The sequence below is a fragment of the Protopterus annectens genome, chromosome 17.part0 (assembly GCF_019279795.1).
Source record: "Protopterus annectens isolate FY-2018-M chromosome 17.part0, PAN1.0, whole genome shotgun sequence".
In the NCBI taxonomy this organism is placed as follows: Eukaryota; Metazoa; Chordata; order Ceratodontiformes; family Protopteridae; genus Protopterus; species Protopterus annectens.
Window position 1 is genome coordinate 126,224,597 of NC_056751.1, and position 27,304 is coordinate 126,251,900.

The window sequence follows — 27,304 nt, forward strand, 5'->3', positions numbered from 1 at the left end:
ACTCTGTACATTTGTTATAATCTTATTTGATGCCCCGGGTAGCATGTACAGCAGTTCAGCACAACAGAAAGCCAAGCGGCATAAAGGCTTAACATTAAAACTGGAGGCTCCTACCAAAAACAACCAAACAGGAAGTCTTGTATGTTCTGCCTAATTGGAGACTGGAATCAATGTCCTTTCACCAGGAGCAAAGCAGTAACGTTAATCCCAAGGAGACTCCTAAGCAGTTCTAAGGCTTTTCAGTGTTTGGCAATCTATACAAAGGGTTAGAAATATCCCTCTGCTCCTTTACCTTTGCTGTATTGAGCAAAAAGTCGCAAAATATTGTGCCAACAAAATAGACTATCAAAATTGGAACTATTCATTTGCTTATGTTATGCAACGAATAGCAATTATCATAATACCTGTAATAACTTGTATTATCTACTTCTGTTTTTAAATGATAACCTTATATTGCCTATCTCTGTTTAAACTTGTAATAACCAATGGAGCTTTTCTGCCCGAGCCTCTACTGAAAATGGACATGTATCCAGCTAGACTAGCCCGGTCAACAAATGTAAAATAAATGAAAATAAAACAATTGTTCTCTACAATGTGAAAATTTTAAGGAACTTGGGGCTCCTTGATTTAGTGAGGGTATGCAGTGAACAAATGTCATCTTGGTTGTGGGATAATGGTCTAGATCTGTAAATGTTTGAAGTAATGCAACCTTCTGGGGTTCTTCATAGATGAGCAGTGGGAAGCAATGACATTAAAACTAAAACCCATAGTCCAAGCTGTATAACACCAAAACAGGATCAATAAATGAATGCATAAACATTTAAAAAGCCATTCATTCATTTGTTGTATTTTAATAAAAGTGTAATGGGTAATAAGGCTTTAAACTGATATTTTTTTGGACAGGACCATACAAGCAGCCTTTGAAAAATAAGAGACTCCAGTATTCACAGGTAAGTCATAAGATTTTGCAATACTCAGAATTGTGGTGGTGTAGCTGGAAAACCTGCTGGGTGAATAGACATCCTTTTCTAAGATGCACTTCTAGGGAAGGGAGCTATTGGAGTCCCTGGCTTCACAACTGCACTCTTTGAAAGTACTGTTTCAAAACCCTGTGTTGTATAACCATGTGAATGAATCTGAAGTTTCTGAATTCAGGGATTACATTTACTGAACTTTGACAATGGAATCAAAATTTTCAAAATTTAACTTTTGATAATTTTTATAAAAGCTGTGGCAGCACCCACTAAAGACTGGTATGGCATCATTCCTCATCACATATCTAGGGGATGCAGTGCAGTATCCCACTTGAACTGGTATATACCCAGGAGATAGTTACCAATACTGGAGCTGTGCTCACCTGTGTGTAGTGGTGGTTGGTTCATTAGCTACATGTATGGAATATTGTCTCTGCAAAGACTGGGAAACCTTGTACTGCATATACCCTCATGTGAAGAAAGGTCTGTTAAAGCTAACTCAACCATGATATTTGCTGTTCAAATGAAGATAAATTCCAAGGAAAATGGACTAAGGCGGTCTCCAGGATAACTGAATATGAAGTTGGACGGACATTTTTCAGCAGAGGAAGTAAGCAGATTTTGATTTTTTTCCCAAGACCATTCATACCAGCATGGGTCCAATTTCCTGAAGCTTAAACATTCCATGAAGGAATGAACTTCAGTGCTGAATAGTTAATGTCCGAGGTGAAAATAGTTTCCTCTTCATTTATAACCAATAAATATATTGCAAGTAATGAGTGACCCTTGTGATGGGAAGAGTGAGCCGTAACTGGAGAGAATGCAGGCTCTTCCAGGGAAATCACTGGTTCACCTAGCTGTTTCACTTCCAGTGAGTCTGAATATTTGCCCCTTTTGAATAGATGCCTTTACCTATTTCACTATGCATTTCAAAGCTACTAACAGTGGAGGTTCTGGTGATAGTCTGGCACTTGGCATAGAAGATTAAGGTTGTGAGCTGTTAATGAGCTGCTTCCTGTAGCCCAGGGTTTGAATCCATCACCTTCCATTTACTTTGAGACTGAACAGGTCAAACAGTGCTCTTGAGAAAATGGACTTGGAAAATCTCTCTGTACTGCACACCTAGTAACTGCCTATGAACTATACATCCACTCCGCCTACTAAAAGTTTTTTGAACTAATAGAAAAAATACCAGGCCACTTAAGGCATGTAAAATTTTGTCCAGATGTATGAACAGGAATTCAGAGAGATGGTTAAAAACTGAGTTCTGTTTTTGGTGTTACTGTGCTTAAACCATGTACTAGCATACAGCTGCTGACAGTCTGTGGCTTTTAATTCCTTAACCCTGTCACTGCCTCACTATAGCATATTTCAAGCAAGAGAAAACTGCCCAGATCTAGTGCTACATTAGTGTAGATTCATGTAGATGTGTGGCTTTACTGGGCAGGTGATTCAATGATTCAAGTACAGTGGAGTTTAATGTAGCCCATGCTTTTGACCATAGATATGGTCGATAAACCTTTAATTCTCTCTGATTGTTTTGCATGACACTGTTATAGACCCAAAATAACTCCATCCTTTTCGTAATAGTTATGATATAGGTACTGCTCTGTCCACTGAAGAGGATATGTCCAAGCAAAGGAATTGTGCACATGGTAAAGGATGGCTCACTAATTGCTAACTTGTGTAATGCTGAGGTATCTTATTACTACCGAGAGTTTAATTTTCGACCTACTGTGAGTTTATGTACATTGTGAAATATTTTATACAAAAACTGAAAATAATAATAATTTTTCGTTGCATAGGCTACAACAGCCTGAGGGATTATATTCTGCACAGGATACAACAGCCAGCTAATTTCCAGAGCTGTAAGGCACCCTCCATGTGCCCAAACTGTTAAGTCTGCTCAAGCTGAGCTGGTAAGACCGGCTTGGGCGCTAAGCCCATCAGAGCTTTCCTGCCACTGAAGAGCCCTCTTTGTGGACATTAGAGAATAGACTGCTTGTACTGTTCCATTGCTGGGATACAAGCACTCTTTGTAGGGGAAAAAATCCACACTTTTAGCATTCTGACTAGTGCTTCCATTTAGGAAATTATATTTTAAGCTAAAAATGTTTGTCATGTAACTACTTTTAAATAAGTGCACTTGTTTCCAAACTGTTTTCTATGGGGAAATTGTTTACCCAGACCTGCAAAGTAATTTAATGTATATTGAAGTTCCTTTTGCTGTGTGTCTACTGGGAATAGTTTTACTGCTTTTTAAAATTTTACCAACTTGTGCTGCTTTGTTTCCCTTGGAAAGAAGCACCATTTTCAGCTTGACTGGAAAAAAATACCAGTCTCCATGGTCTGCCCTTTTCAGCCAAAAAAAAGATTAGCTGAACAACCTTTCCCACCATAGCAGGCTAACAATTTTCCTTGGGCACAGGTGGAGGACTCTGCTGTGACCAAAGCTGGTTCCTCAGACCACTTATCTTTTTCCTTGTATCCCTCTGGTGGAGGCCCAGAGGTTGGCCACATTCTCTACAGCTGATTACCTCTCAATGGACAAGGGAGAGCCACTCCTGTCAGTTTTGGTAAAAGGGATGAGGAAGGTGCCCCTGCTTAACCAAAATGTTATGCCTATCCCTGGGAAGCTTTCTGCCATTAATAATCCTGTTTACCAAACGTTCATGTCCTGAAGAAACTGAAAACTAAAATCGGCAAATAAAAACTGTTAAACGAAACTGGATACGCTCCAAACCAACGGGTTTCTCTAGTTCAAATCACTAAAACCGTAAAACCAGAATACATAAACTTTTAAGCACAATGCACAGGCTTTTTGTTGGTATTGCGACCAACTTCAGAAACGGAAAACAGCGTCTCACAAACTGCCTTAAATACAAAATTTCAAATTTAAAAAGGTCACATGGTCTCTGTTCTATGAGACTGCATATCAACCCACTGACAAAATGCGGAGTACAATAATTAGATTAAAAAACACAACTGAGAATTGACTGCATCTGGCTACTAAAATATTAAAATAAAAGCGTTCCTACGTGGTGTAAGAACAAAGGCTCACACTGTGTGGGTATGTTAATGGAGTATGCAGAGAAACTAGCGATAGAAAATACAAAATACGCAACATTGTGCCCCTAAAAGTGCTGTTGCAAACAAAAATGAAATCTGAGACTGTACATCGGCTAACAAAACCATTCAGCACCAGTTATGAATGAAAAATCATGAACCATATCACTCTTTGCTGACCTAGTATAAACTGTCCCCACGCTGTGCAATTGAAAAATAAAACAATTTAAAAGTATGCAAAAATGCATATTGCATGATATCCCCTTACAGTAAGAACAAACCAATGAAACTGTTGCAGTGTATATTAACATTGGACTCCTATGCTGTGACACTAATATAAACATACTACATGCATATAAAAATCGCACACGCATATAAAATAAAAAATAAGGAATAAAAAAAAATTGTATGGATTGAAATAAACTAAAATGGCTGTAATTAAATGAGTTAATGTAATGTGATTTATAAAAAATTGAAAAGATAACAAGGACTGGTTCCTACAACAAACCGAGACTACTAGGAACCAAATGTAGCTCTGAAATGTATAAATGCATGGACTGTGCCCAACTTACCCTTACAAACCCTGACTGAGTAAATTCTCCAGATGGTACACTACTGAACAGGTATATATAAGGTATATAAAACATTTGATGAATTTACAAAGTAAACGGGTATCGTAATAAACAAGAAAACTATATTATATACAAAAAAAATGGTCATATAAATTACTAAAGTAGTTTATCTGTTTAACCTCTTGAGTTTCAGTAGGCAAGCTATAGACAACATGCCATTAATTATTGTACTCAGCATTGTCGTCAGTGGGTTGATATGCAGTCTCGTAGAACAGAGACCATGTGACCTTTAAATTAAAAATTTTTTATTTAAGGCAATTTGTGAGATGCTGTTTTCTGTTTCTGAAGAAGTCTGTCGTGATACCAAGGAAAAGCCTGTGCATTGTGCTTAAGTTTGGTTTTACGGTTTTAGTGATTTGAACTGCAGAGAAACCCATTGGTTTGGAGCGTATCCACTTTTGTTTGAAACTGAAAACTAAACCTGCATTTTTCCTACACCAGTTTCAGTAGAAAGGAGTAGATGGTCAGGTTCAAGGTATTGTGCAGGACATTGACCCTTGCAAGGCATTTTTGATTAAAAAGGGATTCCAGTTTTCCTGAAGAGATTCAAGACATTTAATCTGGAGAGGAATGTGATTGGGACATTGTTCTGACTTCTGATTCAATCTCCTAGAGCATGTTATCTGCATCTCTGTCAAGGATTCTTTCTAAGACTGTTTTCAGAATGTGCCAGTTTTCAGTGGGAGAGCACTGAAGTTTCTCAGTCCCTCCGAAAATACAACAAACTGTTGCAATGAATTCCAGAACCACCTCCCATCATGCCCCCCCCCCCCCAAGTGCTGCCAGTATTGGAGGATGTTTCAATGTTAGGTTTCCCTCATGACCAGCCGGCTGCACCCAAGAAAATGGATAGAATGTACAGAGCTGCTTAGTCTTTCAGTTTTATACTTGTCCTAGACCTGACCCAATAGCTATAGTTTGTTAATCCAGCTGACGAGCATTTTAATTCAAAACCTTCCCCTTCTGACAAGGATGGGAAAAAGTGTGTGCTTTTGCAGCTTTAATTTTTAGAATTTTGATTCATCCAGATCTTTTTATTTGCAGATCTTTCCTGTGAGGAAAATCTGCTTTGTGTGGTTTGTGTTTCTTATGTCACTATTCATTGTTTAAAGCGTGCCTGACTGTAGATATTAAAATTCAGGACTGTTGCCACTGGCACTGTGAGGTTTGCCTGGCTGTGTTCGGAACCTCCTAGGAGATCTAATCATTAGATTTTACATTTTCATTTGGCTAGAGATTTGTTTTTAGACGCCCTGCTGAAGAGCTCATCAAAAATGTGATTAAGTTGAAACTGATTTTTTTAAGGCCACTGCCTCCAAATTTCCCAAGAGGTTTTCTGCTTCATCCTATTTTTGACAACAAAATAGTCTCAGCAAAATGACGGGAGACATTTAAAAAAAAATGGCAGAGGTTCCAAAAGTGTGAACTCCCAGAGTAAAGGCCAGTTGAGATAGAATGACCGACTACTAGGGACATTGCCCACCTCACACACCCTAACGGTCCTTATCCCTTCAAGAAAGTCTGAATCTCCATTTCTGTCTGACAACAGATTGTTCCAGATAAATGGGTTTGGACTGATTCAGCAGGCTTACAGATGGCAGTGGGAAGAAATTCCTCTTCAGGGAGTTCCACATCCATCAGACCAAATTTCTGTTCCCTCTTCTACAGCACATGGCTGTCTTGGGGAGTAATATAAACAGTTCCTTCCTAGCTGGGCAGAGGTTTTTATTCAAGAATGTTTTAAGCGCCAAAATAAAATGCATGGGAACAAGTTTTGGATCGATCTTTCCTAAACCAGTATGTAATGCTTGCATTTCACAACCTGTTAATCTTGTTCCTTATCTGAGTTTATTGTAACGTTTGTTTTAAAAGATGCTTGTTACATTCCTATTTCATCTAGACTTTGGATTCCTCCACAATTTTCATGACTCCTTTTAGTCCAAGGCAACTGTGGTTCTCCCTTTTTAGAATTCGCCATAGGCAATTATGACAAATTTCATCACAGATGAGCAAAGCTGTTTGATACATCTCAACCCCAAACAACCTAATTTGGATGATGAGGTCTTAATACCTTTTAGGCACTTGTTTGAGGACGTGCAGCACGTACTAATGAAGGCAAGAAATGTTGATACTAGACAATCATAAGTGAAATGTTGTTGTTTTTTTTTAGTTTATGCTAACAGCATAACCAGCACCAGTTTGTGGGTAATGTTTCTATGGTTTTACAATTTTATATGAATTGCGTCTCTGCAGCTTTCCTTACTCCTCTATCAAGGTTCATTTGTTGGCTATTGCACCTTTGTCTCTCCATGGATTGGGCCCCCCCCCCCAGCATTCTCATGTCAAAATACATCTTTGAGAACTGGTGGTGCGTCCTTTGTATCTGTGTTGCAGATGCCTACACTTGGTCCATTTGAACCAGCTTATCTGGCTGACTTGATTTTAACAAGAAAGACTATTTTTCTGGTTGCTCTTACCTCTGTCAGATTAGGAGTTGCAAGCTCTTGGTTGGTGAGTCAGCAGTCTGATTTTCCAGAGACTGGGTTTCTTTGAGAACTAATCCTTTTATGCCTGAAGTCTTATCTAGGCTTACTTTAAGCCATACTATCCATCTCCCTGTGAAATCTAAAACTTGGAAGAATTGGCATACCTGTACATCTTGGAAAGTCTATCTGTAGGAATAGAATCATGCATGAGAAATGGCTTATTTTGTGAAGATGCATCAGACCAGCAATGTTAGTAGTGTTGCAGCTAGTTGATCTAGTAAGGGCTTTGTTTATAAATATTAAGCATGTTTTTGGACCACTATACACTGTATCTAACCAATGTTCATGGCTTACCCCCATTAATGGCATCTCAAGCTTGCTTGAGTTATATTTACCTTAAAATGATGGTAACATTATGTCTAACCAATGGAATAAGAATGGGGGGGGGGGTTATTCATTGGCTGGAATTTGAGCCCAAGATCCTGTTACCTTCCATATGGTTGTCACTGCCCCTGCTTAGTCTCTAAATAGACCACTCTGTTGGTATACAAGGATATAGCTTAAAATATGATCCAGATTTGATTAGTAGCTCTGGTGACAGATGGAGTTGCAGTGTGTGATAGGCGTGCCCATTCTCGGAAGAGTGCTTCTTGGTAATGCTCCCAAAGGAGAGGCAGAGATGTCCTCAGATGAGACGAACAAATGGGGAGGGGGGTGTAGGGCTTTATAACAGCAAAAGATAAAAATGGTGGAAGCCTAGATGGCTAAGCCCACAGGGCATCCATAAAATCCATGGCTGGCCTCATCGGCACCAGAGTGATTTGGAGGAGGATAATTTGTAGACTTGGCATGGGGCACTGGAGGGTGGGCTGGTGGTAATGAGATCTTGGAGGACAAAAATATCTGGACATTTAAGTATATAGTTCCTTTGTGAGCCATTTTGTCTTTCAGTTAGGAAACCCATGCCATAGTAATTAAGATCAGATTACATATATGTATACATGACATCCAGTTTTGAGTACAGGAACATGTTTGGGAATTAAACCAAGGAAGTCCTTCTATGAAGTTGCCCCTATATCTGAACTAGCAAGGAGTCTCTTGACCAGTTAGATTGGGTTATTGTCTAGTTAGTTTTGCTTGCTGTCACTGGAGTTATGGTCTCCTTAGTTTACAGCCTTGTGAAATTTGACTTGAGACGTGTTCAAGATGCTTCACACTTTTTAAAGTGTTGGCTGTTTAAGGGTAATCCTTGCTTTTCAAGTACAAAATTTGAGTTTGTAGTTACAATGCCATTTGAGCCCTTATGCAACAAGTGTGTGATCTTTCACAGGAATAGAATCGATGAATTGCAGGCACTGAAATCAATTGCAGGAAGCTGCATAAAGCAGCACAATACAAGCACCATGCAAAGTATACAGCCTTAAAGTGTGCGGATATGATTAAGGTGCTGTGACCCATATACTGGTTTTAATGGGGGAGCTTTTCAGCAGACATGGCTAAACACGGATAAGTATAATTTCCACTGTAGCATTGACCAATCACCTGACAGCTGTTACCTACAATACAAGCACTAACAGTATCTGAAATCTGTAGCAGAACTGGATCATGCTGCAAGTGATGCTCCTCATGGATTAATCGCTGCCATTATTTCAACACTTAATTTGCAATGTATGTTCTTTACCTCCATAGTTTTATAGCACCAGCACATGCTATGTAACCTTCAGTGCACGCAGCTTCTGAGCATTATAAACACTACTGTGGCCTCCATATCAATCCATGTGCTTTGTGTACCATGTTGCACGCATCCACAGTGCTGTGAATGTATGATCATATGCAACTCAGCAGCATTCATTGGTAAACATTTCCATTCCATTATCCAGTTTGTCTTTTGCCTGTAACAGAAGGGGATCCTTTACTATCTAACTTCATTTGACCTAAATTTTCTTAAGAGCAGCATAGTAGCGTGTAGAAATATGTTGTATAGAAGCATTTGTTGAGATTCCTTACTAGTCAAGGATGTTGGTAGTCTTGGCAAGTTCTGCTTAAGAAAATCCTTTTTAATTCCTCTTTTGGCTGATGGCTCACTATTTAATATTTTATTTTGCAGTTTGATGTTCTGGTCTGAGATTGGAGGAGAACCTCAAATTGAACAAGCCAGTATGGATGGGACTGAAAGAAGAGTTCTCATAAAAGAACAACTTGGATGGCCAGTCAGTTTAGCTCTCGACCTAGTGAGTCAGAAAATTTTCTGGGCTGATGACAAATTCCATTGTCTTGGGGTGTCTGATTTAGATGGTGATAATATACAGGTAATTTTTATTTTCTTGGTATTTTCTAGACTTTCAGGCACTGGTAATTGAATCCGGTGGATTTAACAATGTTTCTTTTTCCAGTTACTTCAGCTGGCTGAAACGCAAAGCCCATTCTCCATTGCTGTGTTTGAAGATGAACTGTACTGGTCTGAGATGAAGAAAAGAACTATCCAAAGTGCAAACAAAAACACTGGGAAGAACAGAGATGTTCTCATAAAGCGTCGCGGGCAGCCAAGTGGAGTGAAGGTAGTATAGGACTAAACAGAAATGTCCTTCAAAAAAACTGGTACAACAGGCTTGTCATCTGTAAACATGTCTGAATCCTTGAGTAAGTTTAAAGTAAAGCACTGCATTTGTCACTAGGATGATTTGGTTAGAAACACACTCATAGGGAGGTTCTTAGTTATGATCAGATCTTCTACCATAATGAGATTTCAGAAATTCCTCTGCAGATATTAATTTCTTGAATCCATTTTGAGAGCTGTTGCCAATAATTCTTTCAAAATGTATGAAGTTTAATTGTCCCTGTGTACTATGAGTTTGTGTGGCAGTGTTTAGCAGCAGTTAAAGCTGTGGCTTGATTAGTGGTGTACTTTTCTGTTGGCATGAGCTTTTAAAGTTGATGGCTAAACAGTTCATTGAACATATAGCAACAGCATACCTCTTGCTCAACTGTATAGATTTTCTCAATGTCCAGATTTCTCATTTCTGGTCTATTCCTCAAAATCTGAATTTCTGGCAATTTGAGGACGACAGTCCCTAAACACTGAAATATCTGCATTTCATATCCTTCAGAAAATGCATACTAATGACAACTGCTCTTGCAACTTTCTAAACATACAACACCAATATTTAAAATCTCTGATTTTAGGCCTTTGTCCTCATTTTTGGCTTTGTTCAGGTTTCTTCCACCAACATGAGGCATGAGCAGTAAAAATTCTTACACAAGAGCCTTGGTACAACGAACGAGTATTTTCTAAGCATAGTGCTCCATATTACACAAAGTTAAAGGATTACTACACAAAGAACAGTGCAGCTTCAACCATGCTTTTTTCTCTATAGTTCTAAGGTAAAATAAGGTTGGTAGTAATCTGACCAAGGAATGTCATATAATGTGTTCAAGAAAGATTAGCTGAAGCAAAATCATATCGTTAGGTCTTTCCCCATCAGGCCACTCTAGGGACAGAGTTAAAAATAAATTCTAAGTTTGTGCTTGGTGGCTGGTCAGTCTATTCAGCCTCTGTTACATTAAAGGGTTTTTGAGTATAGTGTGCTCAATGCAGATTTGCAAGGAATAACTTTAGCTGTAGCTCTCTCCTGTCTGTTTTTTTGCAGCACATCTGATTTATCTCCATTTTGTCCTGTCCCTCTTGGTTATAATTTTCATGTAAATCATTGATGGTGACTGTTAATGTCCAACATTACTTTGAAATAACGTTAAGTAAAATTTGGAGGACTTTAAAATTGTCCTTGATTTTTTTGGCCTTTCTCATTTTTGACTTGCTGTCCGATTCTTGAACAAAGTTGTTGAGCTATGTAGTTACCTGTTTGCTATCCAGTCAAGAAAGCAACTGTGGATCAGTTAAAGGGCTCTTAAAATGGACATGAATGTTGTCTTGGAAGAAGGAAGGAAGTCAAATAGTTCAGATTGCTGAATTAGAATGGTGAAGTTTGAGATGACTAGGAATAATTTTGAATTTTTCATAAAACCGTGTGATTCCTTGTTCCCACTACAGTAGTAAATGATGGGTGTGAGGAATGTTTGTGGAAATGAGCAGTAAATCATTGATTAGTTGTATTGGAAGACAACCTTTGCTGTCTGTGTAGGTATAATTTCTGGCTGTATAGAATTTTGTAAAGAATCTTGCTGTCTGGAATCCATGAAAATTAAGATGGAGAGGGTGGACTGGTTTTGTAGAGAGGTTGCTGGGTATTTAAAAAAAGGTGTACAGATTGCCATCAATGAGTGGATATATGGGCAATTGAGATGGTCTATTTTGTCACCTGCTGTGAAAAGGAACAAGCATTTGGGTTATGGCAGCCTGTGTAGTGTAACTTTGGAATGGTCAGTATTGATTATTCTAAGATCGCCTTGCAAAGGTCTCTTCTGAAGCAGTTACTGCATGTATAGGGCATAAATTAAGATACAAGTTGTCATTCCCAGCATTGCTGAAGGTGATCATTTGAGGAATGGAGCTGTTCACCTTGGCTCAGTGCACAATGAATAGTCTAAACAGATACAGATGGTCAGAAAGGTAATTGCAAAATTGATTAACTGAAAAAGAACAGGAGCCAGAGTTTAAACAAGGTGAGGTAGTTGTGGCTTGTACTTGTCTGGCATTAGATGGTGGAAAAGAATTATGGCTGCATGAATGGGCAGTGTTTTAATGATGGTTCACTGGCTACCAAGTTATTAAAAAATGTCACTTCTATGATGAATCAGAAAAGTATACTGTGATATTGAGTATGCACATTACATGGAACTTTGTCCAATTGTGCCGTTGAATTTCAGTGAGCAAGTACTAGTGTTTTCACAGTAACATGATCCAGTGGAAGCTGACTTCCGGGGGGGGGGGGTGTAGGCAGTAGATGAATGGGATGGGGCTGTGGGATGGGGCTGTATTGTCAATGACCTTTACATGTGATAAAACAAATGGAGTTCACTTTCATCTATAGGCTGCCTCAGTATGCACCCACTCATAGCCATTGTACTAAATATATATATATATATATATATATATATATATATACACACATACATAGACACATTTGACTTCAGTCATCTAGGCCAGCTTTAGGTGAAAAGGAGTCTGACATACAACTCCATCGGGGCACCCCTGTTGCAACTTTGTACACCTGCACTTCCAGTGCCTAACCCCACTTTCTCCCTCATGATGGCCCATACCTTTCAGAAAGGTTATCTTTTTCACACTTTATCATACCCCCGAATTCATGCTTTTAACACTGCCTAACTGACCAAGACTCCCCTGCAATAAGTTTGGAGGAAGTGACTAAGCTAGAGTCTTGGGGGGGGGGGGGGACTAGGCTGTAGAAGTTGTATAGTTCTAGATGCTCTGACTAACAAATTGCAGCTTCTTTTTACAGTGTGTTTTAATGATGCCCTGAAAAAAAATCATGTCCACTATTTCTAAGGGAAGATAAGTTGTATCTTAGGCTTAATTTTTAAAGACAACAAAGTAGTTCCCCCAATAAACAGATAAATTATTGCAAGGATATATCAATCCTAATTTTACTTGAAATTGGTTAGCTCAAGTGGACAAGTGAGTAGAATATACAGACCTGTTGCAGTTCTATAGGGATTAGAATGGTTCTAAGCAGTGCTTTACTTCACTAGTGAAATCATTGTCCATTATTCTGACAAATGTAGTGAAAAGTAAGAGTATTAGGCCACAAAATTGGTGGTTCATGAGGTGTGGTGGGCAGCCTGCTGTACCCCACCATAGGCTGACTAGTGGGACATGAGCACAAATCGTTTACTTGAGTGCTTTTTGAAAGTTTTTACTGCACTTAAAACTAAATTTTTGCAATTAATTGCAGTTGTTGATCCCAGCCTTGTTTTTCCTTCTGTAGATTACAGGACAAGAAGATGATTCTGCAAAAGTGGATGTGTAATCGAATGAAGAACTTTAATCCATGAAGATAGGAGTATTTGGATGCTTGAAAACCTTTTTAATCTGGATGTTTTTGTACTCTAATCCACTCCAATACAAAAAAGTTGAGACTGAAAGCAATATGTGCTTGCTAGGTCCCTGTAGCTTGGTTATTTTGAGGACTAGTTCAGTGTCTCTTCATATTTTGCAGTATTCTTTAAATAGGTCTTCTGCCAAGGATAGCCCAAGGTCTGGCCAGTATACCAAAGCCTTTAGGCCTTATAGGAGCTGTACATCACGCAGATGTTCCCCATGTAAGGCATAGAGCATGCAAATGATGTACAGATGCAAACTCTGCTGCCAGTCCAAATGTCATTATAGACTCTGTCTGAACACCCTTCTGCTGTGCTGATTACCAAACTGCTTACAGATAAGTGCCCCAGTAGGGTTTCTTTCAGTTTTGGTGTTTGTGTTCAGGTTATCTGGGAAGGGGAAAAATCTGTGGGAGGCAGATTCCCCATACAGACAGTTATGACCAGTGTGTTTTACCTGGACAGTTCCCACAACCATATGCTGTGCTCTTTCGAGCATTTGTCCCCAAGACCCTACATATTCATTTATCCTACTTGTCCACGTACCTCAAACTGATATCTTAAGCTGTTATCTTAAGGTACTATGGTAAAATCCTCCTATCCCAAGGGCCAGCCGTCTGCCAAGGAGGCCAGAAAGATTAGGCCTGATTGGTTCCTGTCCAGCCTGTCCCGGGTGTCTCTCTAGACACTATTGAAAGCCCTAAAGACCATCTGATGCTTGCCTCTGATCCCTCTGCTGCAACACTGCCTGAGGCTAGCATGGACCCAAAACTCTTGCATATCCTTGGAGGCTTTTATAACGTGCTCCGACATTGAGAGGGAACTTCTGCTGATTACTTCTGAAGGGGAATTACTCAGATTTTAGTAAGGGAGGAGATCCCTGCTACCATTGAATCTTGCTAAGGGTCTGAACCTCACTGTCTATAGGGTGGATGTCCTGCAAAAGAAACTGAAAACTAAACACTTCTCTTAAAGATCCCCAGCATGAATAGCAGGATTTTACTTTAGGTCTGTTCAGTGTTTAATGGCCTTGACTCTCCTCAAGGGGTGTCTGTTCCTGCTTCCTCCCTGGTCTTCCACCCCCCTCCCCATTAAGAAGCTTAGAGAATTGAATTACTCAGATGAGGACCTGAATTATGGGGAGGAATCCCTTGCTTATTCTCAGATTCCTTTCCCTCTGGACTAGGGTACAAAAGAGGATTTGAGTCCAGACCCCCCCTCCCCGGAAAAGTTATCCTTTTAGGGATACTATTGCCTGCATGGAATATTTTAAGTGGGACTGCTCCCAGGTCTCTGACATTCAAGAGGTATGAGATTTCTGTAAATAGTCTCCCAAGCCATCTGCTGTTTTGGCAGCCCTTTTGGACACCTTTACCACTGCCTCTGTAGATCCTGATTCTCTCCTTCCAGCTCCCAAGAAGCCTGACTGTTTCTACCTGGCTCCTGAAGATTGCAAGCTTTCGTACAAGGGCTGCTCTGCTCCTTCAGTAGTCTGTTTTCCTGATAAACCTAAGCTATCTGCTAAGCTCCTTCCTTCAGTTAAGGATAGTCAAGCCATGGAAAGGTTGTCAAAGTTTATACTGCTGCCACCCTGTCTTTTAGAGCTATTAAGTACCAGACCCATGTGACCAGGTAGGTTTTGGCCCCCCTTTTCCCACGTTTCTAAGATGGTGTCTGACCTTTATTTTTATTGGAAGGCTTCAGCTCTCAACTCCTGTTTGGCTCAACTTCCTAGCTTGCTTGTCATTCTAAAATGCAGCTATGATGCTGCTTATGCTTCTTCAGGGGATGCTGCCTTTGGTTCCGAGACATTATTATTCCTGGCTGTCTTCAGGCTTTGGGATACCCCCCTGGATAACAAAAATCTCTTTGGGACAGCTTTTGCTAACCTGTTAAGGCCCTCCAGGATAAGGGCAAGGCCTTGCAGGAACTCAGACATATTTTTGTCTTCTCTATCCCCAAATTCCAAAATAATTGCCCTTCTAAATCTGCTATTGTAGGCAGACTCTCTCTTAAAGGTAAGAAGGGATTTTAAGTGAATTCCTCCTGCTAAGCCCACTTGACTCCATCACAAAAGCCTTTTCAGCACAAGCTTGTCTCCATTTGTTTGGCCTTCTCTTCCCCTCGGCCAGGTCTCCTTGTCTCTCTTCCAAATTGGTTTCAGATCACCTCAGACTATCGGGTGCTGTCTTATTCACTGGGGTATTTTATGGTTTGGAAATTCCTTCCCTTTTCAGGCATTCCTCAACATCCTCTGGAGCAGCTTCCTCATTTCTGAGTCTCTGCAGTCTGTTTGAATAGGGGAACCATTCAGCTTGTTTCACGCCACCTAGGTAAGAAAACTGTTACTCTAGAATGTTTCCTCAGGAGAAGGGTGCATGGACACCAGTACTGGATCTTTGTGCTCAGCACCTTTCAAGTTTCCTCCTTTCTGGATGTGGTATCTTCAGATTTTTTCCACTACTTCCCCAGACCTTTGTTTTTTCTAGACATCAAGGATGCATACCTTCACACCCCCATTCCACCCACTATTCAGGAATTTTTTTTCTTCCTAGCATTTTCAGTCTCTGCATTGCCCTTTGCACTTTCTACTGCTGCCCCTTTGCACTTTCTACTGCTGCAAGTGTATTCAAATGTCTCACTCCGGTCATTTTTTGCAGGTTTCAGAGGATACAGATTTTTCCCTGTCTGGATGACCTCATTCAAGCTTCTCCCAGCAGTCTGTTGCAGGATCTCCAGTTTACCATATGTTTTGAGTTTGGGCTTCACCATAAATATCAAGAAATCAGTTCTGATGTGTTCCCAGGATTGCACCTTCCTTGGCTGCAGGCTTCAGACTGTTCTCATATTGGCTTCTCTTCCTGCTTCCATGGTGCAGTCTTTAATGTTTTTTTCAGTCTGTTCTTCCTCTGTCCTTCCTCACATCTATGGAGTTCAAGGTTCTGAGGTATTTCCATGCTCCATCTTGCCAGGCTCCACTCTTTAATTTTTTGGGTTTCTGATACTATGATGGGAATGGGTTCTATTCCTAAGTCTATGGTTAAAATTCATAAAGCTCTTGGCACCTGCGGTGTGCACAGTAATGACTACTACTGCAATTCTTATGTGATTACATGTATTGGTAACGCATCTAAATACGATTGTAGATTCTTTTTTTATAAGACCAATTGCTCCTACTACTATTGGAACAATCTGGGTATCTTTCTTGCACATTCTTGTTTCTGCCTGCAAATCTTGATATTTTGACTTTCTCTATTTGCAAGACACTGTAGTCACTGGGTTTGGTGATTTTAATGATCAGTGCTACTTCTCTTTTCATGAACCACTATATCCAGTTTTCTAGCATCTATCTTTTGAATTGTTGGTAATGGGTGATCCCATGTGATGTAGACCATCATTTTCTATGATGCTTTGTGGCTCATGCTTCCAGTGCTTTTCAGCCACTTCAGTACCATAATGCTTGCACAATCTCCAGTGCAGCAGTCTTGCCACATTATGCCTTTCAGTATACAGTCCTTCATACATGCTCCATATGAGGAAAGTTCAGTGGTACCTCATATTGTGGCTTCAACGCTGCTTACCCCCTGGAGTTTCCTGTTCCTCCTCTTCCTTGTCTCACTGTAGCTTCAGTGTTGGATACATAAACGTGCACTCAGTCCTGAGTTTCTTTTCCAGGCTGTGGTTCCTTTTCTGGAATGGTTCACAGATTCCTCTGACTTGGGATAGGGAGCTTCATGTGGCCCCTTAAAGGTCCAGGCTCTGTGGCCTCATCGCAGGTCAGACCATATCGACATACATATGAGAGCTCTTCTGGCTGTGTAAGCTCTTCATTGACTTTTCCATCTCAGGCCTCACTCTGCAGATACCACCGCTGTGATGTGTTATGTCAACAGAGGAGGTACGAGGACCCCTTTGCAGACCATCTCTCTAGGTCTGGGGTCTAGCTATCAGGTATCGAGACTTTTCAGGCTGTTTACATTCCTTCAGAACAGTGTAGTGGCAGATTACTTGAGCAAGTCCAGAACACAGGTTCACAAATGGATGCTTTAGAGATGTTCCTGGACATAAGACTATTGGTGGGGTATTCCTCAGGTAGATCTTTTTGCCTCCCCTCTGAATAGACAGCTTCCTTAGTTCTATTTCACAGATCAAGTTCTCTGACTTGGAAAGTGCATGCCCAGTCTTCCCTTGAAGGGGAATGTGTGTACCCCCTTTCCTCTGTTACCATAAATTCTGCACAAGATCAGACAGTACTCTCTCAAAATCTTGTTAGTGGCTCCCTTTTGGCTCAAACAACATTGGTTTCCCCTTTCTCATTTTTTTCAGAGGCAGTCACCACAAGTTGCATCACAGGGTGGATTGGCTAGCACCAAGAAAGGATTTATTAATCCTAAACTCTCCACTCTTCAAATGAAGGAGAGGGTGACAGGGTTTTGATTCCTTTTAGGCACCTCTTTTCTGAAGAAATGCTCTGGGTTCTGCAGGAGGCCAGGAAGCCCACTACCAGAATATCGTATCCAAATGCAAGAGATTGTCTGCCTCTTGCCATAAGGATCCCCTCTTGGAGGTTCCTTTGGTTTGTGTGATCTGCTCCATGCAGAGTTGGCATATTCTTCACTTAAAGTTCACCTATCAGCAATTTTTGATTGTTCTTGAATCCTCAAGCGATTTCTTAAAGGCATCCTTATAAGGCCTCCCAGAAAGAATATTTTGCTTTCTTGGGACCTCAACTTTACTTAAAATTGACTCTGGCTATGTTGAGCCTGCTTTTTCAGCTTCCTTGCAACATTGTACTTTGAAGACTCTCTTGGTTTTTCCCTCAGTCTCCAAGCTTCAGGGTTTCATGGCTATTCCTACATTTTATTTTTTCAAACAGGGTGTCTCCTTACACTAATCCTTTTATGGCCAAGGTGGTCAATGATTTGTCTTTTAATCCGTCTATTCTACTTCCTTTCTTTTAACAGTCTGCAAGTGAGAAGGTTCTTCACACCTTGGATCTGCACGCACCTTGGGTATTTAGATAAAGGCAATTCGCAAATCTGAGCAACTTTGTTTTTATACTAGGACTGTAGATTTGGTTTCTAAGCAAGCTGTCTCCTGGATTGCCAAGGCCACTTCCTTTTGTTCTTTTCATAGCAAATGCCTTTCTTCATTTGTGAAGGCACATTCTACTAGGGCGGTTACCACCACTGGTGCTTTTAAGTGTTTGGACAGCAACTTTATCATTGATGCTGCTACTTGGTCCTCTGTTCATACTTTCTCAAAACATTACAGACTGTGTTATTTCCAGGGCAGGTTTTGACGGAACTATTCTGCATGGGTTTGCAGAGGGCTCTTCTGTGTCTTTCTCCTCTCAGATTGCTTCTTGGCTGCTGTTCTCTCCCTTATGTAAAGAATACTGCAACAGTGAAGCAGGAGGACATAGTACATGTGTGTAAAATCTTAACCATAACTGTAGATCTCTTCACTGTTGCAGTATTTTATCCCTCCCTCCCTCCTCTCATGTCCCTCTTCCTATGTATTTTTGTTACCCTCCTGCCTGTGGGAGACCCTTATTCCCTTTCCTTTTGCCCCTTTTCCTCCTTGATGTACATGTTCTGTTTTGTCCCTGAGGATATTCTGGTCCTCCTAGGACTTTCAGTTGAGGGATTGCATCCATACCTCACCCTTATGCCCCTGTCTTATGTGGGGGAGCATACATCTGACATTGCACCTATAAGACCTAAAGGCTTTGATAAACTGGCTGGACATTAGACTTCCTAGGAAAAAAATTTTAATGGCAGTCTTACACCACCTAGATTCCTTTGTGGCATAGGATGGAGCTATGGTTCCAAACCAGATAACTAGAGTTTAAGCAGTTTCATTGCTGAGGGAGTCGGGCAGAGAAGGTTGGCAAGGAGCAACTGTTTCAAGGAACCTAACCTTAACTGACTAAATTATTGGTAATGCAAGACACTGGTCTGTTAACTTGTCAGTACCTTTTTTTTTTTGGGGGGGGGGCAAGAGGTTCTGAGCTGGTGGTATCATGGGCCTTTGATGTTGAAATACTTTGTGTCCATTAATCTGTGGTCTGAGTTTTTAGGCAGGTTAAGACATGCACAGAGGAGGGAACATTTCCTCTTCATCCCCATGAGGCTATGGAAATATGCTCTGTGAACATGGGCTGCACTCAGTAATCCAGTACACATGCTTTCTCAGTGTGGGAACGTCTGTGCTGTATAAAATGACTGTTATAGACATTAGATCTATTCTATCAATGAGATGTTGTCTAAAGATCTGAACCTCTAACCAGCAAGTTTCTCTTAGATCAAATTCTTGTTTTAAGAAATCTAGATTTTTAACTTTATTATCAGATATCAGCTGATACCAGTACTTTATAGATTATCTATAGCTAAATGAGCTCCTTCAGAAGTAGATGACATAAGCATACCCTGAGTATAAATTATAGGGAATACAATAAAATTCCATTCCCTATACTTAGGGTGCATGAATATAAAGTTACGATAACTAATAATAATATTTAATGGGTAACAGACCATATGTTTAGGTGTAATAGGTGAAGTCTAAAAATCTTTTTAGCCAACCAACATGGAGTTATTTATAATCATATTTTTATGTGTTAAGGAGATTTTCATGAAGTGCATACTAATTAGCTCCCAATAATCTTTCTATTTTGCGACATATGACCGATCTATTAATAAAGTAATTAATTTATATATTATCTCTTCTATTATAAAAGTTAAGTCTGGAAAAGAAATACCCCCTTGAGACCAGCTATTAGTATGTTTCTTTAATGCAATCCTAGGTCTATTAGGTGCCCATAAGAAATTTAACATTAGTGTATTCAGTTTCTTGATAGTTATTTTTGTAGGTGAAAGTATTATTGATTGTATTAAGTATAAAATCTTGGAATATTATCATTTTAATAATTGTAAGTCTCCCCTCCATAGTAAAAAACATATTATTCCAGGTATTAAAAAGATTTTGTATATTAAGAAAACAGGTATTATAGTTATTATATATAATAGATTTAATATCTTTAGATAGTATTATATCTAAATAAGTTATCTGACCTGAGTTGGGTACATATTTCGTAAAATCACTAATGAGAGTATTTTTTTGTGTATATATAGGTAGTATTTTAGTTTTTTCTTCATTGAATATTAAACCAGAAATACTTTTAAAATTCATCATTTTATCAAATAAAGACTGCATAGAAGAATTAGATCCTGCTGATGTAATTAGAACATCATCTGCAAAAAGTTGAATTTTTGATGTTGTATTTTCTTCTGTTTCAAAACCCTCTATGTCAGTACTGTTTCTAATCAAATTAGCCCAAGGCTCCATTACTAAAGTGAATAATAGTGGAGAAAGTGGACATCCTTGCTTTGTACCTTTAAGAATGGGTATTTTGTGTGAAACATATGTTCCTACCTTAATATAAGCCAGCGTTCCTTTGTATAAATGCTCAATTAAATTTACAAATGCATCAGAGAAATTTGTGCACTTCAGTAAGGTAAACAGATAGTCCCAACTTACTGAATCAAATGCTGAACCTATATCAAGACTAAGTGTTAAATCTTTTTTTCCTATTTGCAAAATCAATTAATGTTAAAGTTCTTCTTATATTATCAAAAGTATTTCTATTTACAATGAAGCCCGTCTGATCTATGTCTATAATGCCGGGATAATTGTCTTCAATCTATCAGCAAAAATACTCATAAACATTTTATAATCAACATTAAGTAATGAGATGGGTCGATATGAAGAACATCTAGTTGGATCTTTATTAGGTTTTAAAATTGGTGAAATAAATGTATATTGCCAAGATGGGGGTTATTAACTCAGTTTGGGCCAGAATAAAAACCTTATGTATTAATGAATATGTAGTTTTAGAAAGGATTTTATACATCTCTGGTATAATACCATCATTACCCGGTGCTTTGTTTGATTTAAGCTTATTTATTTGTGTAATAACTTGTATATGAAATACTCTTGTCCAATAGTTTAATCTGTTTATTAAGCTTTTTATTCATGTTTGTGGTTATAAACTCCTTTATTTTATCTTTAGGTTCCATGCTAATGTTGTTATGGTTAATCTTGTGAAAGTGATTTCTAAATTCATCCAATATTTCTGGTATACTAGAAACATTCTTCTTTTTCCTTAGAGAAAAGATTTCTTTGATATGGTTTTGTTTATTCAATCTTTTTGTTTTATTTTTAAGTCTATAAGTATTTGGGGCTTATTGAATAAGACAAAAACTTGTATTTCTCTAAAGTTATTTTAACTTTGAGTTAAAATTTCTTTGTATTTCTCATTTAGTTTGTTTATTTCTTCAATAACTTTCTTGTCCATAATATTTTCTTTATTATTATGTTTATAAGAGTCTAGTTTACTTTGAATATCTAACAATTCCTTATCCCAAGATTTCCTTTTGTTATTATACCATCTGATACTTTGTCCATATAGATATGATTTTAAGGCATCCCAAACATAGACAATGGAGACTTCAGGAGTATTATTTGTCTAGAAAATGTTGTACTTCTGAAAGTATATATTCTTTATAGTCTTTTAGCTGAGTTAAGTATGCTGGTATCCTTTTGATCTGAACATTGAGTATTTTTTATCTTGAATTCAAAAACAATTGAGTTATGATCAGATATAGGACATGAAATGATTTTGGAATTAATTAAATCTGTTACCATCTGGTTAGAAATAAAGACCCTATCTATTTTTGAATAAGTTTTGTATCTGTTAGAAAAAAAGGTGTATGGTAATGATTTTGACTCTATCTGATTATTAATATCATTCAAATGATAAGAATTAGCAAAATCATTTAAATGATTTGCATTGGATGTAATTCTTCTTTTCTTTATAGTGGTAGTATCACTTTCATGTAGTATACAATTAAAATCACCAGCTAAAATAATATCCCCTATAGAGAATGATATGATCTTATCAATATGATGTTTCACTGTATTAATACCAATTCCAGGTATCCAGTATACATTAATTAAAGTGTAAGTCTTCCCATTAATTTGTATTGTAACCATACAAAACATTCCTTTGTCTTACTGATAAGACTTAATGGTTTTAGGAATGGGCATACTTTTATTCCATAAAATAGCCACTCCTCTTTTTTTCTGAGTGTGCTCTGAACTAACCAATACTGCATACTTATTAGTGGCTAGTTTATCAATATCTTTTTTCAAGAGATGGGTTTCTTGCAGGAAGACTAGATTGGCCTTGTGTAGATTAATGTATCTTACTAGGCTTGCCCTTTTACACGGATTATTCAATCCATTAATGTTTAAAGAAATTCCTTTTAAAGATGTCATTTGGCATTTTTAAAACTCAAGAATCTTATGATCGAAATAACAAATAACAAGATAAATAATGTTACATCTCCTCTTTTAGGTGTACCTTTAAATATAGCTGTATTTATTAAATCTCTATGGGATTTTTGTATAGATTCAATTTTGTTTGTAGTGACAATGAGTGTACAAAATATATTGTGGATGTCAAAACTATATACATATAACAATGAACAAGTGAAAATAATGTAAGGATTAAACCTTGCATCCCGCCTGAGTTGAAAACTCCAACTTAGAGCAGTATTTACTACTCAAGTTAACCCCTACCCTAAGCAGCAGTACCTCAGCTACCACCTTATCAATTTAATACTAGTTATATTTAACTGAGGTTAACAGTTTTCAATTCAATTATCTATCAAGACAAAACTACACATTTGGTAAAACAGCATCATATAAACTAAAATAAACTTTTTTTTTTTTTTAAAAACTGTTCATACTATTATATAGATCTATGTAATATATAACACTTGAATTCTAATAGCATTCAAATAATCTTAATGTTAGAAATCAAGAGGAGAGAAAATTATGTTCTAACTTTCATTTAAATCAAAAACTTTGGCTAATATGATTCAGACATTACATGCATTAAGATGCATCTATTTTCTGTCATGTGAACTCTATCAACAGCTTCCAAAAAATCTTGAATTGTTTGTATATGAGCATTTACTTAAACTCATTATTGTCAGAGTAAAATATTGTATTCATAAAAATTATTATAAATCATATTGCATAGTTATGCAGATTCTCGGAAACACCTGCGTTACCTAAAAAAAAAAAAAGCCATCACACACATAAACAGACACACACATACATATACACACACACATATACACACACACATGCACATATATACATAGATACACACACACACACACACACATATCTGATCTCACTGAGTTGTGTTAGTAGAGTACTATCCTACTTGCTGTCCCTAGAATAAATCTGTCTGCTTTATACAAAATAATGCACAGCAAACACATATTAGTAACCAGATTTTACAATCATGCTAACCTACTGCTTTAAAATATATCACATGACATTTCTTCCAGAATAGAGTTATAAAATTATTTATGCTTGCCAATCAGATGAATTAAATGAGTTATAGTAAAGTATATGTTTGGGACAAGTTTTTAACACAGGTTATTATGCTACTGTTAAGTAGATTTTCAAAAACATTTAAATAAATGTTTCATTTTCTATGCCTTCTAAAATAAGATATTTACTTGCTACAAGAAACTACATCATCCAAACTCATCATAACTGACATTTTATGAATAGAGTATTTTTCCTGAATCTGTGGTGTCAGTGTGATAACCTTGTCAATGTTTATACTAACTGCTTTCAGTTTCTCTGAAAATTCTGTGAGTGAAGCTTCTGAGGAAACTCATGTCTCCCTTAACATTTTGGCGGGAAACTTATTAAAACTTGTGGCAAACATTCATTTTGTCAATAGAGTAAAATATTGTATTCATAGAAATTATTATAAATCATATTGGATAGTTATGCAGTTTCTCAGAAAAAGCCATCACACTCACACACACATACATACACACACACACACACATATATATATATATATATATATATATATATATATATATATATATATCTGATCTCACTGAGTTGTGTGTTAGTAGAGCACTATCCTACTTGCTGTCCCTAGAATAAATCTGTCTGCTTTATACAAAATAATGCACAGCAAACACATATTGGTAACCAGATTTTACAATCATGCTAACCTACTGCTTTAAAATATATCACATGACATTTCTTCCAGAATAGAGTTATAAGATTATTTATGTTTGTCAATCAGATGAATTAAATGAGTTATAGTAAAGTATATGTTTGGAACACAAATTTTTAACACAGATTATTATGCTGCTGTTAAGTAGATTTTCAAAAACATTTAAATAAATGTTTCATTTTTTATGCCTTCTAAAATAAGACATTTACTTACTACAAGAAACTACATCATTTAAACTCATTATAACTGACATATTTTATGAACAGAGTATTTTTCCTGAATCTGTGGTGTCAGTGTGATAACCTTGTCAATGTTTATACTAACTGCTTTCAGTTTCTCTGAGCATTCTGTGATTTGAAGATTCTGAGGTAACTCAAGGACATTGTGCATAAGACAGCCCACATCCCAGATTGTCTCTCAACATTTTGGCGGGAAACTTATTAAAAACTAGTGACAAACATTCATTTAGCAGTGTAAGTGCATCTAAACATGTCAGAACCTCCACAATGTATTCCACAGATCATCACAGCCTCTATGCAAGTGAAATTAAACTCAAAATTACCAACAAGCAGTAAAACTCAGCATTCTTCTCCCAACTCAATTTTCATACAAATCCTATTATTCACTGTGCCCACACAGTCTAAAGCATTTCTATATATTAATAAAGAAAAGAAAAAGAGTAGAAAATAAAAGGGAGTGAGGCAGAAATAAAAAAATGTAAGAGAAAGCTGTAAGAAGTATATACAATGGAATGTTACTGTTTATATTAATAGTTAAAAATAAAACATATTTACTCTTATTTAGTTCTGATTATTATTAGTTAAAGCATGACAGATTATTTACAAACAAGCATAAGCAGTATAATCAAGAAAGTATAATTAGAAATAGCATTTGAAGAACTTATAAACTTTTACAAGAAATAAATGTTATTATTCTATTAATGGTATTTTCATTACTGTTCTCTCCCTGCCCTCCCCCACCCTTTACCCACTACATAATCTAAATAGAATGTCATTGTTTAAACAAAGAAAATAATAAAAGGAGGAAAAAAAAGGTAAAGATAAAATGTATCAAATTACTAACCTTACTTTTTCAGAAAGAAAAACAAATAGAGTCACAGCATGCCATTAAATCCTCAGGCATTTTGACTGGTTATGAAACAAAACATTTCTTTGCACATAGAGAATAACTTTGATTAAATCTTTTCCAAAATATTTGTGGCTTTCTGGAAATGCAGGAACTATATTCAAAAAGATTAATAATGAACTAAAATGATGAGAGAAAAACATAAATCATTTGTTTTTAGTCTCTTCTTCTTCTCTGAAGTCTTCCAGGAAGCTTCAGTTGCCAATCTCTTTAATGAAGAACTAGCCCATTCCATTTCTTCTATTTTATCCAAAATCCTTTTTCTTTGACAAACAGTAAAGCAGAGTCTAAATCATCAGACCTTAGGACCATCAGGAAGGAAGATTTTAAGCTTGGCGGGAAACAGAAGGTATGTTTTAAACTGTGCTTTTTAAGCTCCCTTATTAGTGGCAGAAAACTTTTCTTTTTAGCAATTACCATGGAAGAATAGTCATTGTCAAAACGCACAGTTGTCTCATTAAACTTAACAGGAGCTTTAGCCCAAGCAGATTTGAACCATCTCTTTATCAAAGATGATAGAAATCTAACTATAACTGATCTAGGATAGTTTTGTTAGTATTAGCTATAGATCTATGTGCTCTTCGATACCAAAAGAGAATGCTTCTGGTAAATCTAAAGTTTTAGGGAGCCATGTTGTTAAAAAAGAAGTAATATTGTTACCTTCAATATTTTCTGGCAGTCCAAAAATCCTAATGTTATTGCGCCTAGATCTATTTTCCAGGTCATCCAGCTTTGTTTGTAAATGTGTATTTTGTTTCAGCAGAAACTCAATGTTGATTTCCTGTTCTTGTATTTTATTTTCCATGTCATTCACAGCTTCTTCTATGCCTGTCATCTGGATCTTCTGTTGTTGCAGGTCCATATGTAACAAGTCTATTTGTTTTGTAGTTTTTTCTATGAAAGTGTCTATTTTAGTATCCATTTTATCCATCTTAGCAGTAAGTTGCTGGACTATAATTATCAGAGACTGAAGTTCTTTCTTGATGCTGGAGTCTTGAGAATTTGTCTTACTGGAACTCATTTCAGACTGATAAACTGACAGGAAAATTTCCAAAGTAATTTCTGACAGGAATATTAAGATTTCCTTTCTTTTTTAGATATAGTTCAAGAACTATATAAAACAAACATATTTAGAAAGAAAATTACTTCAAGAATTAATTTTTTAAGTAATTCCTGTCAATGTAATGAAATTGGTGGAGCTGAAGAAATCTGCTGCTATCCTGTGTTCATCCTTGGCCACGTCCCACATTGTGTCCAGTTCTGAGGTTTACTGTATACAGAGTGCTGATGAATTTATGTAATGAGGTTAAATGTTTAATGCACTTCTGACGGTTACATTAACTCCCACACTGCTGTTGGTGAAATGTTAGTGTAACAGAACTAGCAGTATGTGCGACTCCTAACCATTAAAAATACAAAAGGTCTTTGGCCTTAAGGATGTGTGGTAGCTATGTACTGCTATCTTGACTAATAAGCTCTACACTGCCTTGCTGCAGATATAAAAACTGATTCTGGATTTCATTCACCCCAGACTAAGCTAATTTTTTCATTCTTGCCTACAGTAGTTGATGTTTGACTAGAAGTTTTATGTTGGTGTACAATATTTTCAGACCAGAGCCAGTAAATGGTCTACAAACCCCTACTGTTCCCAATATTGAAGTGTAAATGCCACCAGTTAGTGTAAACTTAGCAGAACAAAAACATACTTTTTTTTTTAGAGAGTAAACAAATCAACTTTTTAAATATTTGGGAGGTAGAAATTTTCAAAACACTTTAACATTGGATGCCTTGGTTTGGCACATTGGTAAAATCATTTAACCAATAAACCATTAGAATTATAAAACTTTGAAAGTAAAGCATTTTTAT

General features: G+C 37.3%; 1 protein-coding gene across 1 annotated transcript in view; it reads left to right on the forward strand.

The window, feature by feature from the left end:
* Positions 1 to 27,304, forward strand: part of LOC122791800 (low-density lipoprotein receptor-related protein 2-like) — a 1,119,352-nt gene that overhangs the window by 878,477 nt on the left and 213,571 nt on the right. Inside the window, exons 24-25 of the mRNA XM_044059752.1 lie at positions 9,266 to 9,467; positions 9,552 to 9,716. Coding sequence (XP_043915687.1) covers positions 9,266 to 9,467; positions 9,552 to 9,716 — 367 coding nt within the window. The remainder of the gene's footprint in view (positions 1 to 9,265; positions 9,468 to 9,551; positions 9,717 to 27,304) is intronic.